Here is a 15,631-nt window from a genome sequence, read left to right as displayed (position 1 = left end):
TCCTTGAAACAACTGCACACCTACATGATATATGCATCCTCTGTATATCACAGCAAGACATATATTTGATCTAGACAAGGATATATACATATAGATTCGCCTTTGTGTATTGGATGGTATCTATGCACTATATGATGTTAAGAAATACGCACATTTGAAATACAAAAATAAATGAAGATGAGCCCCATCTCTTCTCCTTATTTATCAGAATCGGTTTACAAATGTAGAATTTTCACGTTACATCTAAACGCAACATATTGGATTGCATATACCAATCTACTATCTGCAAGGATCTAGAGTTCTTGCTACTTTCATTGCGCAAGAATCCTAAGGAAACCTTTTACTTTGTATTTTGCATTTATTTTATTTATTAATTGCATATAACAGCCGATTGTACGGCACTTTTCCACGCCCAAAGTACGTCCCTCTATTATGACAATTGAGAGTGAGGGAGGAGCATTCCTTCCCCTTCCCTTCCTCCCCCCCTCCTTCTGCCGCTTTGTCCCACGTGGGGGCGGACGGATGACGAAATGTCACCGCCCACTTGAATAGTGGTTGGACCGGGTTTCACTTCCGGGTTCAGCCTACCCCACGCCTCACACACACACCGGAGGATTATCATTGGGCTGAATCGGAGGATTTCGATTGCCAGCTAAGGATTTAAAAGCCACTAGCGGGACGAGGTATCGTTTAACCCCTGACGAAGGTGCATTAGACGCACCGAAACGCGCGTCGGGTTTCAGCTTTGTTTAACTTTATTTCTACACTGTATGTCACTATGGTAGCACTAGGTGTTTGATTTAAATTCACGTTAACTCTCAGCACTGATGGAGTCTCGCCTGTAGCCATTTAGCTGTCTCCACTTGTCTTTTCTCTCCTGTTGATAGGGACAGCATAGAACACCCTCGAAGGTGTTTTTTAGGAGTTGCAGGGCATATACCTCTATTTCTATGGACTTTCATCTATGTCACAGATATACATCTTAGGTAACCCTTGCCTGCTGTCTCCACCTTCCCTATAGGGATAGAACAGAACACCCTTGAAGGTGTCTATTTCAGGAGTGATAGGGATTATATCCCTGTGTATGGACCTCTATATATGCTGCAGATACATATTTAGGCAATCTCTGCCTGTCACCTCTCCCTTCTCAATAGGGATAGTATAGAACACCCTTGAAGGTGCTTATCCTTAAGGAGTAATAGGGACTATACTTTTGACCTCCAACTTTATCTGCTTCCTCTAGATATTGTAACATTGATCTCTCCAGTGAGAGTCCCCTCCTTTTGATGTTCAGGAGAGATAGTTCAATTTATGATTACCAATGTGTTTAAATTAGGAGCTACAGGGTGGATACACTGTCATTGAGACATTTACGTCTTTTCTAAATTAACCCCCTGTATACCTACATATTGACTGGTATCATATTTATCCACTCAATCTGACCTGGAGATCTATCATCGCCAGGCCTGGCGGAGTGGCTTATGGCACCCATAGACTCCTTCCTTTCTTGATTAACTACTTGGTATACTATATATATATGTATATACTTTTTTCTTAGCTCCAAGTTTTGTTGTCTCCATCTAATTTTATATGAACTATAATAAAACTTTTTTGTTTTAATTTTGTGGGAGACACTAATTGGATAGTATCATTTGATACTGTATTCTTGTATGCCAATATTAGGGGGCTGCTTCCTCCCTCCAATTGTATATATCCAGTGCTGATGGTTGGGTTAGGGGATATACTTATACTGTTGAGTATTTTGTAATACATTAAAAACCAGTTTTGATTCTCATTTTTTGAGTCTCAAATAACTCTCTTTAACTTTATAACCTTATTTCGGGTACAAGCCCTTTGGTGGATCTGGAACCACCTTTTTGACCTCAGTGCTTCCTACACCTCTTCTTGTATGAGGTATAGATGCACTTTTTTTTAATCTTATTTAAGTAACAGTAAACCTGCTGCTCCCCAGATGCCTTCTGTGAAAATTTAATAATACGGTGCTACCAATATTTATTGAAGTACAGTACAACCAGCAAATGTTTTGGGCTTTTGCCCTAACATTTGCATTGATAAAGGGAAAGAGTGCAAAACTTAAAGTGGTTATGGTGCTTGGAGTAACCTATTGAGAAAGAGTGGGCTCCATTATTACAAACAGAGATCTGAGTGCCCTGACTTTGAGGTGGGATCAGATACTGTGGCACACTAAAGTAATAAAATATGGGGCTTAGTATTAATAGACTGACTGCAGCTGCTTAGTATGGAAACAGAAACTACAAAACCCATGTTCCTAAGTGTACTTTTCTGTCCAAAGATTTTCGAGAATCAATTTAAACGCCTTCAAGTCTCATTGACCAGGAAGAGCCCGATGCTCACAGGAGACCAGACAGGTGAGAACTAACTTGAATACAATGATTGGTGTGCGTCATCTTGGGCTCTCCGTGTCTTGCAGGGCATGATGGGCTCTCCGTGTCTTGCAGGGGATGATGGGTTGTTGGGCTCTCCGTGTCTTGCAGGGGGTTGTTGGGCTCTCCGTGTCTTGAAGGGGATGATGGGTTGTTGGGCTCTCCGTGTCTTGCAGGGGATGATGGCTTGTTGGGCTCTCCGTGTCTTGAAGGGGATGATGGGTTGTTGGGCTCTCCGTGTCTTGCAGGGGATGATGGCTTGTTGGGCTCTCCGTGTCTTGCAGGGGATGATGGCTTGTTGGGCTCTCCGTGTCTTGCAGGGGATGATGGCTTGTTGGGCTCTCCGTGTGATGCAGGGGATGATGGACTCTCCGTGTCTTGCTAGGTGTTTGGGTAGGATTAGGGCATAGGAGGAGAGGTAGGTTATTGGGTAGGTTTAGGGAGTAGGAGGAGAGGTAGGTGATTGGATAGGTTTAAGGAATTGGATGAGAGGTAGGTGATTGGGTAGGTTTAGGGAATAGGATGAGAGCTAGGTGATTGGGTAGGTTTAGGGAATAGGATGAGAACTAGGTGATTGGGTAGGTGTAGGGAATAGGAGTAGAGGTAGGTGATTGGGTAGGTTTAGGGAGTAGGATGAGGCAGTCAAGTGGTGCAGGAGAGGGGTATTGTCAGCTGTAACAGACAGAAGTAGGTTTGGGAACTCCTGTTTACATCCCTTTGCTCCTCACACTGAGCAGTAATGCCAGGATAGACGTGGGTTAGGATCAGTGACAGGTGGTGAAGATTACAGGTAGTGGACGCTAGATACTACCCAGGGAGTTTGGGTTTCAGTCTCTCAGCAGCTTCTCAGCCATCATACACTCACACTTATCAATAGATTTCACTTTATTGTCCCCATGAAAGGACTGCCAAAGGGTGCTGGTTGTGTGGGTACTGCCTAGTCCAAGGATGGCACCTTCCCATGGGTATAACAGGTGGGTTGTTTATTTATAATTAGCAGGGTCTGGAATGACAGCAGAAGAAACATGTTTTGTTATCACTGGACTCAGTCATGAGGACGTTAAAGATGCAAAGTTTTGGCTTATGAACACGATGCAGGACTCCGAGGCCGTATGGATTAAAGATAACCATTTACTGCTCTGTGGGAAGCGGGAGCACGATATGTTTAGTGAGCTGTCTGGAGTTGAGATCACTGAGAACCTGCAGGATGAAACGGCCTCGCTGAAGATTAGTGGACGCTCGGAGGAGACAATAAGGGCAGCGGTTCTGGTGGAACGGACTCTAATAAAGGTTCAGGAGGAATGTGCTCTAAGGATGGAAGAGGAGCTTTTCCAGAGCGCAGTGCAGTGGTTCTTCAAGAAGAGGAATCAGAAATACCCATACCCAGCGAGAGCCAACGTACAAATCGAGAAAGCGTTTCTGTCTAAAAGGGGCCAGCTTGAAGTTCAGGAACCCTTACATCAGGTGGATCTACAATCTATGTCAGCAGCATCTTCAGAGGACATGTTTCAACTCCACAGAGAGAGTGAGTAGGAGGATCAAGCTGGCTTTTAATACTCCTTAGCACTGAGAATGTTAAATGTTACAATGCATTATATAATAGATGTTATAATACAGCCGTGATATGTTATAACACTCCCTTGGATGACATGTAGAGAGATCGAATGAATCTCTGGGAATAGAATTAGATTGTTTGCAGGTTTAACTAGCAATGCTGGAGCACAGGGAGAGGTAAGTGGGGTTTTAGGAGTTAAATGGCGTGTCACTGGGAATGAAGGGGTTAATACACGTTGATTATTTATGGCTGCTTTCTACTTTCAGACTTTTTTACACGTGATTACTTGAAGGATGTTGGGAGCTCCCACAATGCACTGTTTCTGGTTACCGATGTGATCCAAGAAAGCCAGGAATTTATCGACAGGAAGAGAGAGTTTGACAAAGCGAACCTCACTATTGTCCAGGTAAAGGGGGATCATTGAGTGACTTAAACTCTGTGCCTGAGAGATAATTTAATTATATGTTTTTCCCCAGATAATTATCTCTCAGGCACAGAGGATCATGGGAGGGAATACCCTGTTATTTTGTGTGGGAAATCCCTTGGAGCGGCTTTTTTCATTAGAATAAAACAGACTACTCCCAGCATTAAGCCTCGGCTCGTGTGGTGGGGACAGCTATACTGCTCTTATACTGCTCTTATACTGCTATACTCTGGAGGAGAGGTCTACGCACTGGAAGCTGGATCCAAGACTTGGGTTCAGGGTGGGCAGAGAAGGCGAGACCCCAGCCAAGCTGCGGCGGCTAAGGGGCTACAGTGCTTATTGTGTCAAATCCAGCCACTTTAAACTGTATTTACTGTATTGTGTTACAAATGTGGATGTATGCCTATAAGAACCAAGTGTATGTAGTGTGGTTCTTGCGAACAATGGCGTTCGTATGCTGGCGGCATGAAAGCCGCCAGCCTTCCTGCAAATCGTTTCACGAACAGTGAATTTCAACACTGTTCGTGAAACAACCAAACTACCGAAGGGAGACCACACACAGGAGGTCGTGTGGCTCCCATTAAGGATTGCAACAGTGTTGCAATCGGTAATTAGAAGGATTCAGGGTGGCCATGCGGCGGCCATGCGGCGGTCGGCCATCTTGGATCCTTTGTTAGCCCAGCGGTATTTGGTCGTCTAGCGCCTGGAACTAAAATCGGCTACTCGACAGCACGAATACCGCTGGACTTCCAAGCCGTTCGGGAGTCCCGGTCCTTCGGTAGTTTGTTCCCATATGTTAAATCGGTAGTTTGAAGTGAACTTAAATGTAATGTGTATTTCATGCGGCGTTCGGTTATTTAAGCTGGGATCTGAGCGATACTTTCACGAAATGTGTGCTCAGACCCCAGCTATCTACCGAACGTCCATTCGTTTAAATATTACGAATAATGTAAAAGTTATGGGTTTTAATGTAAATTGTCAGTTCTGCTGCACGGAGGGATAATCCACTTAACTGTATATTCTAGTGGGAGAATCCCTCTCGTGCAGCAGTGCATGATGGGAGAAATGTTCAGGTTATTCAGTTCCCCATGTAGTCTCCTACTGTACAACCCCTGAAAAGTCAGTAGGGAAACCCCTTGCATGGGGAATCCCATAAATACGGTGACCTGTGATTAAAAGCTCAGTTGACTCCCAGCCTATGTGTCGTCTAGTTCTTGGGAGGGAAGGATTCTTATAACGCTACCTGGATTATTGCATGCTGTATCTGCCTACTTGGATTATTCCCTGCTTTTCCTGTCTACCAGCGGAGACCCTGTGGATTATACTACCTCTCCGCTACACTTATGGTGTCTGTTGGAGTGCTTATAGTATCTTGGGGATAACTATGAAGCGTGATTGGCGGAGGTAGTCCGCCACAGTATCATTACAGCTATAACGGATCACCTGGCACCCCGACTGGGTACCTTTGTTGAAGGATGCTCCTAGCGCTTCCTGAGGGCTCCAAGCACTCCACCAGAGACCATAACCACCGCAGTCCCCACGAACCGTCGCAGTCCCCACGAACCGCCGCAGCTTGGTTGGGGTCTCGCCGTCTCCTACCCACCCTGGACCTACGACAAGGCTCCAGGTTACAGTGGGTGAACCTCTCTTTCCCCAGAGAGCGAAGCAGGACAGGAACAGGAACAAGCTCTTAGAAGAGCTTAGTGATTATTCAAGGGAGTATGAAAAGCATAGCAATCCTTTGTAGCAGATTCCCCCAATATGAGACAGGACTCTAGATTGAGGGTGAAGTAGAACTGGTTTAATGAGCACAAAGGCATTTCTTATATACAGTTTTCCCCACAAGGTTACCACCCACGTGGACCTTATGCACAGGACACAAAGTCACAACAGCCAATCAACACAGTTAGACACTCCCAGCTAATGTACACAAACCCTCCCCTCTGCCTGTGATACAATTACCAAACACAATGGACTAACTCAATTACCACAGGCAGAAAATATCCAGTTTTACCCAAAGCCTAGAAACACCCCAAAACAACACCATTTCCTCACAAATCCTACATCCCTGGATAGCCCTGATCTGGGCGAAAAACATATCCCAAAATCACCCAGATCAGAGCAGGGGTTCAAAAGTTTTATGGAAGTCACATTTGAATGACCGCAAGCATAGCTTTCATGCCCAAAACGGGTCCACAGATTTAGGCTGTGCGGCCGGTCTATCTTCTCCTCTATGCTGGAGATAATTGGCTGAAGTGGCTGTGGTAAGCCAATTATCTCCAGGTACAGGAAATCTCTCTAAGTCCAAAAACTGTTACAAAAACCACATAAAAATACATAACTCATATAATACAATGTTTAACCTATATGTCCAACATATCCACAGATTGGATCTGAGCGCTCAATATGTCCGAGGAAAGCTCAGATCTACAGTTGGAATGCCATGGGGTTAAAGTTGTCTCTTTTGACCGACCGAGCCAAAATAGTTCCACAGATTTTGGCTGTGCGGCCGGTCTATTTTCAATGTTAAAAGTGCCCTATAGTACAAGGAAGGGTGAGGTCATAAAATAGCAAGGGCTGATGGGAGATTGAGGAGGGACAAAGCAGACAGTTTAAACTGGTCTGGCAGTGTCCCCAGGACAACGCCCTGCTGGAGAAACAATAGGACAGGATTTATAGGGGCAGAAAAAGCGTTTTTAAATCCAATAAGCCAATAGACTTTATAAATGGCAATACACCCCAGGGGCCATAGTGACAGGATAGGAGGCTGGCAAGTAGTCCTCTCCAAAAACTCATGGCAAACTCCATGAAAAAGGGGAGTTTGTCACAACAGCTTATTGTATTATTATGCTTTATTGTATAATTACAGTTTATTGTATTATTGCATTGTATTATATTATTACAGCTCATTATATCATTACAGCTCAGTGTATTATTATACCTTATTGTATTATCACAGCTCAGCCAAACGCAATTTACATTTTCTGTGAACAATGTCAGTGGATGTGAGTGATTGGCTGGGAGTGCTGGGACTAGGTAAACTGGTTACTGGTGCATCTGATGAGCGGGCTGTTTCCATGGAAACCCCAGGTTTTTATATTTATTTCTAAATTAAATCAGGGAAACATCACCAAAACTTCACCCAGAGTTTCTAGGCACCATAACTACTTCAGTGGTCACTGTCTGTATCCACACTGGATTGCCATGATTAGATGCAGTCACATTTATTAAATAAAGTGCAATGACCAAAACATGATAAGTTCTTACCCACAAAGTTTTAATTTCCACATTTTCTGTGTCTGTTTTAGATGGAAAAAATACAGAATAAATTCTTGGCAGCGATTTACCAATCTAAAAAGGCTGTGGTGCAGGCAAAGGGGGCATCACAGCCCCTTCACAGACTGTACCAGCGAGTCCCGGGCAAATACCGCAAGCTGATCTGTCGTACTGGCTTCCACAGACTGTATTCATCTGGAGAGGGTGAGTGCACACAGTCTGAGTGTGTGCTCACTGGCCAGGCTGCATGGAGTGAGTGAGTGCAGACAGTCTGAGTGTGTGCTCACTAGCCAGGCTTCATGGAGTGAGTGAGTGAGTGAGTGCAGACAGTCTGAGTGTGTGCTCACTGGCCAGGCTGCATGGAGTGAGTGAGTGCAGACAGTCTGAGTGTGTGCTCACTGGCCAGGCTGCATGGAGTGAGTGAGTGCAGACAGTCTGAGTGTGTGCTCACTAGCCAGGCTTCATGGAGTGAGTGAGTGCAGACAGTCTGAGTGTGTGCTCACTAGCCAGGCTTCATGGAGTGAGTGAGTGAGTGCAGGCAGTCTGAGTGTGTGCTCACTGGCCAGGCTGCATGAAGTGAGTGAGTGCAGACAGTCTGAGTGTGTGCTTACTAGCCAGGCTTCATGGAGTGAGTGAGTGAGTGCAGACAGTCTGAGTGTGTGCTCACTGGCCAGGCTGCATGGAGTGAGTGAGTGCAGACAGTCTGAGTGTGTGCTCACTAGCCAAGCTTCATGGAGTGAGTGAGTGCAGACAGTCTGAGTGTGTGCTCACTGGCCAGGCTGCATGGAGTGAGTGAGTGCAGACAGTCTGAGTGTGTGCTCACTGGCCAGGCTGCATGGAGTGAGTGAGTGCAGACAGTTTGAGTGTGTGCTCACTGGCCAGGCTGCATGGAGTGAGTGAGTGCAGACAGTCTGAGTGTGTGCTCACTGGCCAGGCTGCATGGAGTGAGTGAGTGAGTGCAGACAGTCTGAATGTGTGATAACTGGCCAGGCTGCATGGAGTGAGTGCAGACAGTCAGAGTGTGTGCTCACTAGCCAGGTTGCATGGAGTGAGTGAGTGAAGGCAGTCTGAGTGTGCGCTCACTGGCCAGGCTGTATGGAGTGAGTGAGTGCAGACAGTCTGAATGTGTGCTCACTGGACAGGCTGCATGGAGTGAGTGAGTGAAGGCAGTCTGAGTGTGCGCTCACTGGCCAGGCTGTATGGAGTGAGTGAGTGCAGACAGTCTGAATGTGTGCTCACTGGCCAGGCTGCATCGAGTGAGTGAGTGCAGACAGTCTGAATGTGTGATAACTGGCCAGGCTGCATGGAGTGAGTGCAGACAGTCAGAATGTGTGCTCACTGGCCATGATTGTCGTGTATGTGCCCTATAACCCAGTGATTGTCACGCACGCGCTCTATAACCCAGTGATTGCCGTGCACACGCCCTATGACCCATTGATTGACGCGCACGCGCCCTATAACCCATTGATGCACACGCCCTATAACCCATTGATTGAGGGGCACGCACCCTATAACCCATTGATTGACACGCGCACTATAACCCATTGATTGACACGCACCCTATAACCCAGTGATTGTCGTGTACGCGCCCTATAACCCAGTGATTGTCGTGTACGCGCCCTATAACCCATTGATTGACGCGCACGCGCCCTATAACCCATTGATTGACGCGCACGCGCCCTATAACCCATTGATTGACGGGCACGCACCCTATAACCCATTGATTGACACGCGCCCTATAACCCATTGATTGACACGCACCCTATAACCCAGTGATTGTCGTGTACGCGCCCTATAACCCAGTGATTGTCGTGTACATGCCCTATAACACAGTGATTGTCGTGTACACCCCCTATAACCCAGTAATTGTCGTGTACGCCCCCTATAACCCAGTGATTGTCGTGTACGCGCCCTATAACACAGTGATTGTCGTGTACGCCTCCTATAAGCCAGTGATTGTCGTGTACGCGCCCTATAACAGTGATTGTCGTGTACGCCCCCTATAACCCAGTGATTGACATGCACCCTATAACCCAGTGATTGTCGTGTACGCCCCGTATAACCCAGTGATTGACACGCACACTATAACCCAGTGATTGTCTTGTACGCCCCCTATAACACAGTGATTGTCGTGTACGCGCCCTATAACCCAGTGATTGTCGTGTACGCCCCCTATAACCCAGTGATTGTCGTGTACGCCCCCTATAACCCAGTGATTGTCGTGTATGCCCCCTATAACCCAGTGATTGTCGTGTACGCCCCCTATAACCCAGTGATTGTCGTGTACGCCCCCTATAACCCAGTGATTGTCGTGTATGCCCCCTATAATCCAGTGATTTCGTGTACGCGCCCTATAACCCAGTGATTGTCGTGTACGCCCCCTATAACCCAGTGATTGTCGTGTACGCCCCCTATAACCCAGTGATTGTCGTGTATGCCCCCTATAATCCAGTGATTTCGTGTACGCACCCTATAACACAGTGATTGTCGTGTACGCACCCTATAACACAGTGATTGTCGTGTACGCGCTCTATAACCCAGTGATTGTCGTGTACGCGCTCTATAACCCAGTGATTGTCGTGTACGCCCCCTATAACCCAGTGATTGTCATGTACGCGCCCTATAACACAGTGATTGTCGTGTACGCGCCCTATAACACAGTGATTGTCGTGTACGCGCCCTATAACACAGTGATTGTCGTGTACGCGCCCTATAACCCAGTGATTGTCGTGTACGCCCCCTATAACCCAGTGATTGTCGTGTACGCGCCCTATAACCCAGTGATTGTCGTGTACGCGCCCTATAACCCAGTGATTGTCGTGTACGCGCTCTATAACCCAGTGATTGTCGTGTACGCGCCCTATAACCCAGTGATTGTCGTGTACGCGCCCTATAACACAGTGATTGTCGTGTACGCGCCCTATAACCCAGTGATTGTCGTGTACGCGCCCTATAACCCAGTGATTGTCGTGTACGCGCCCTATAACACAGTGATTGTCGTGTACGCGCCCTATAACCCAGTGATTGTCGTGTACGCGCCCTATAACCCAGTGATTGTCGTGTACGCGCCTTATAACCCAGTGATTGTTGTGTACGCGCCCTATAAACCTAAATACACGCAGTATGTTTAAGTGTCCATTTAATCTCCCCTTATAGATAAAACTTATGATTTTGTTTTAGAAACGCAACAGTCAGAGCAAAGCGAGACACACAAAAGGCGTTTTTAGTGGATACTTCTTTTTCTTACTAATTCTCTGTTTTGGCAAACAGATTCCTGGAAGCATGGAACATTTGAACTTGTTAGGTTTGGGCTTTCAGTTGACACGAAGCGTCAGTAATAATTTCCTGATCTATTTCCAGTCAGACCCTGTGTCACGTCCAGTCCGTATAGTCCTTATATACAACACGTTCCCAATGTTTCACTCCCGGCTTTTCATCTCTCTTTCAGATTGCAACTACGGAGCAGGGATTTATTTCAAGAAAAACCTTACAGACATAACGAAAGGAAAACCCAAACCCCGAGAGGCCGACCGTCTGGTGTATATTTTCCAGGCAGAAGTCGTGACGGGCAGATTTACCATGGGTAACCGGTCTTACATCCTGCCTCCACCTGTGGGTTCGGATGATCTCGAATTGTACGACAGCGTGGTGAATTCAGTATCCAATCCTGAAACCTTCGTCATTTTCGACAGTCACTGTGCCCTGCCACAGTATCTGTTTACCTGTAAATGGAAAAACCCTCAGGGTTCATAACCTCTCGGACCATCCTCGCTGGAGAGCCCAAATTAAATGACGCTTTACAAGGTTGGAGAAAATTAAAGAAAGGAAAAAAAAAAAGTAACCACAAAACATGCAAGCTGACGCACGGCTGTGTTCTCTATGCAAAGTGTAGCCGCTTCTCATAACCGTTGTCTCATGGCTACTTATCTGGTGAATCGTCCTTGTCAGGTAACGCGATGGATATATAGGTGTCTGATCGTTCCTCTGTTTTGGACAGACAGCTGCAGTGTGCCTTTTCAGGATATATCTTATTAAATTGAATCATTCATTTGTGGACTTCGAGATAGCAGCGTGGGGAATTTGGGCATCTGGCTCCCATCATGGCGGACTAAGGAGCATCATAGTATTGGGGCAAGGTGGAGGAATTAGGAGACAGTTCTCATTCAGCGTATAATTTTCTCCAGCACACACTGACCTTACAGACAGCACTGCAAGAGTTAGCTAATATACCTAGTTTGCATGGCCTAGGCCAGGCATAGGCAACCTTCGGCTCTGCAGATGTCTTGGACTACACCTCCCATGATGCTTTGCCAGCATTATGTGTGTAAGAGCATTATGGGGGATGTAGTCCACAACATCTGGAGAGCCGAAGGTTGCCTATCCCTGGCCTAGGCTGACAAAGTATCTAATTAAACATAGAAAAGGTAGAAAAAAGGTTTAGCTCAAGCAATAGCGAACGTTCATTATAGCAATGTTTACTTATAGAAATCTTGAGTTGGCTGTTAGGCTCTGCTCAAATCTAACAGGTGACATTTCCAGGTTTTTACCAGTTTAAAATGCTCTAGTAAAAATCTCTTTCCAAAATAAGACATTTCCATTTTAGCCTCCGGTGTAAAGGAACACCTAGCTAGTAAGGTCATTTCCGTTTTTGTAGATGTTAAGATCCAATTTATGCAGTTTCTCCATTCTTACATTAAATACATTGACAGGGTTACTCACTAAGGTGAGAATCCAAGTGAACTCAGTTATTTGAAGTCAGAAATCAGATTGCAAAGTTTAGACAAAAACAGCCGAGCTGTGGCTGTAGCTGAATCATTTCCTTTTGCAATTTACTAAGCAGTTCACTGCTTAGTAAATAAACCCTGAGACAAGTATAGACATTTGGGGACTCATTAGCCCCGTGTGTAGTGAGCTGGAGGTGGTGATGAGCCCGGAGTGTATTTCTTGGAGTGGTCAGTGAAATTCTAGCTATTTACTGAGAGACGTGGAATACGTGAGCCACGCTGTGTGTAGTGAGCTGGAGGGGGTGATGAGCCCGGAGTGTATTTCTTGGAGTGGTCAGTGAAATTCTAGCTATTTACTGAGAGACGTGGAATACGTGAGCCACGCTGTGTGTAGTGAGCTGGAGGGGGTGATGAGCCCGGAGTGTATTTCTTGGAGTGGTCAGTGAAATTCTAGCTATTTACTGAGAGACGTGGAATACGTGAGCCACGCTGTGTGTAGTGAGCTGGAGGGGGTGATGAGCCCGGAGTGTATTTCTTGGAGTGGTCAGTGAAATTCTAGCTATTTACTGAGAGACGTGGAATACGTAAGCCATGCTGTGTGTAGTGAGCTGGAGGGGGTGATGAGCCCGGAGTGTATTTCTTGGAGTGGTCAGTGAAATTCTAGCTATTTACTGAGAGACGTGGAATACGTGAGCCACGCTGTGTGTAGTGAGCTGGAGGTGGTGATGAGCCCGGAGTGTATTTCTTGGAGTGGTCAGTGAAATTCTAGCTATTTACTGAGAGACGTGGAATACGTGAGCCACGCTGTGTGTAGTGAGCTGGAGGGGGTGATGAGCCCGGAGTGTATTTCTTGGAGTGGTCAGTGAAATTCTAGCTATTTACTGAGAGACGTGGAATACGTGAGCCACGCTGTGTGTAGTGAGCTGGAGGGAGTGATGAGCCCGGAGTGTATTTCTTGGAGTGGTCAGTGAAATTCTAGCTATTTACTGAGAGACGTGGAATACGTAAGCCATGCTGTGTGTAGTGAGCTGGAGGGGGTGATGAGCCCGGAGTGTATTTCTTGGAGTGGTCAGTGAAATTCTAGCTATTTACTGAGAGACGTGGAATACGTGAGCCACGCTGTGTGTAGTGAGCTGGAGGTGGTGATGAGCCCGGAGTGTATTTCTTGGAGTGGTCAGTGAAATTCTAGCTATTTACTGAGAGACGTGGAATACGTGAGCCACGCTGTGTGTAGTGAGCTGGAGGGAGTGATGAGCCCGGAGTGTATTTCTTGGAGTGGTCAGTGAAATTCTAGCTATTTACTGAGAGACGTGGAATACGTAAGCCATGCTGTGTGTAGTGAGCTGGAGGGGGTGATGAGCCCGGAGTGTATTTCTTGGAGTGGTCAGTGAAATTCTAGCTATTTACTGAGAGACGTGGAATACGTGAGCCACGCTGTGTGTAGTGAGCTGGAGGTGGTGATGAGCCCGGAGTGTATTTCTTGGAGTGGTCAGTGAAATTCTAGCTATTTACTGAGAGACGTGGAATACGTGAGCCACGCTGTGTGTAGTGAGCTGGAGGGGGTGATGAGCCCGGAGTGTATTTCTTGGAGTGGTCAGTGAAATTCTAGCTATTTACTGAGAGACGTGGAATACGTGAGCCACGCTGTGTGTAGTGAGCTGGAGGGGGTGATGAGCCCGGAGTGTATTTCTTGGAGTGGTCAGTGAAATTCTAGCTATTTACTGAGAGACGTGGAATACGTGAGCCACGCTGTGTGTAGTGAGCTGGAGGGAGTGATGAGCCCGGAGTGTATTTCTTGGAGTGGTCAGTGAAATTCTAGCTATTTACTGAGAGACGTGGAATACGTGAGCAGCGCTGTGTGTAGTGAGCTGGAGGGGGTGATGAGCCCGGAGTGTATTTCTTGGAGTGGTCTGTGAAATTCTAGCTATTTACTGAGAGACGTGGAATACGTGAGCAGCGCTGTGTGTAATGAGCTGGAGGGGGTGATGAGCCCAGAGTGTATTTCTTGGAGTGGTCAGTGAAATTCTAGCTATTTACTGAGAGACGTGGAATACGTGAGCCGCGCTGTGTGTAGTGAGCTGGAGGGGGTGATGAGCCCGGAGTGTTTTTCTTGGAGTGGTCAGTGAAATTCTAGCTATTTACTGAGAGACGTGGAATACGTGAGCCACGCTGTGTGTAGTGAGCTGGAGGTGGTGATGAGCCCGGAGTGTATTTCTTGGAGTGGTCAGTGAAATTCTAGCTATTTACTGAGAGACGTGGAATACGTGAGCCACGCTGTGTGTAGTGAGCTGGAGGGGGTGATGAGCCCGGAGTGTATTTCTTGGAGTGGTCAGTGAAATTCTAGCTATTTACTGAGAGACGTGGAATACGTGAGCCACGCTGTGTGTAGTGAGCTGGAGGGGGTGATGAGCCCGGAGTGTATTTCTTGGAGTGGTCAGTGAAATTCTAGCTATTTACTGAGAGACGTGGAATACGTAAGCCACGCTGTGTGTAGTGAGCTGGAGGGGGTGATGAGCCCGGAGTGTATTTCTTGGAGTGGTCAGTGAAATTCTAGCTATTTACTGAGAGACGTGGAATACGTGAGCCACGCTGTGTGTAGTGAGCTGGAGGTGGTGATGAGCCCGGAGTGTATTTCTTGGAGTGGTCAGTGAAATTCTAGCTATTTACTGAGAGACGTGGAATACGTGAGCCACGCTGTGTGTAGTGAGCTGGAGGGGGTGATGAGCCCGGAGTGTATTTCTTGGAGTGGTCAGTGAAATTCTAGCTATTTACTGAGAGACGTGGAATACGTGAGCCACGCTGTGTGTAGTGAGCTGGAGGGGGTGATGAGCCCGGAGTGTATTTCTTGGAGTGGTCAGTGAAATTCTAGCTATTTACTGAGAGACGTGGAATACGTGAGCCACGCTGTGTGTAGTGAGCTGGAGGGAGTGATGAGCCCGGAGTGTATTTCTTGGAGTGGTCAGTGAAATTCTAGCTATTTACTGAGAGACGTGGAATACGTGAGCAGCGCTGTGTGTAGTGAGCTGGAGGGGGTGATGAGCCCGGAGTGTATTTCTTGGAGTGGTCTGTGAAATTCTAGCTATTTACTGAGAGACGTGGAATACGTGAGCAGCGCTGTGTGTAATGAGCTGGAGGGGGTGATGAGCCCAGAGTGTATTTCTTGGAGTGGTCAGTGAAATTCTAGCTATTTACTGAGAGACGTGGAATACGTAAGCAGCGCTGTGTGTAGTGAGCTGGAGGGGGTGAT

General features: G+C 46.7%; 1 protein-coding gene across 1 annotated transcript in view; it reads left to right on the top strand.

Moving 5' to 3' along the window:
* The window catches only part of PARP9 (poly(ADP-ribose) polymerase family member 9), a 74,794-nt gene extending 62,890 nt beyond the window's left edge, over positions 1–11,904 (top strand). Inside the window, exons 5-9 of the mRNA XM_063428694.1 lie at positions 2,315–2,390; positions 3,403–3,930; positions 4,227–4,366; positions 7,693–7,864; positions 11,109–11,904. Of these exons, the coding sequence (XP_063284764.1) occupies positions 2,315–2,390; positions 3,403–3,930; positions 4,227–4,366; positions 7,693–7,864; positions 11,109–11,413 (1,221 nt within the window). The 3' untranslated portion in view covers positions 11,414–11,904. The remainder of the gene's footprint in view (positions 1–2,314; positions 2,391–3,402; positions 3,931–4,226; positions 4,367–7,692; positions 7,865–11,108) is intronic.
* Positions 11,905–15,631: the final 3,727 nt, after the last annotated feature.

The sequence above is a fragment of the Pelobates fuscus genome, chromosome 8 (assembly GCF_036172605.1).
Source record: "Pelobates fuscus isolate aPelFus1 chromosome 8, aPelFus1.pri, whole genome shotgun sequence".
In the NCBI taxonomy this organism is placed as follows: domain Eukaryota; kingdom Metazoa; phylum Chordata; class Amphibia; order Anura; family Pelobatidae; genus Pelobates; species Pelobates fuscus.
This window is presented reverse-complemented; position numbering and strand designations above follow the sequence as displayed.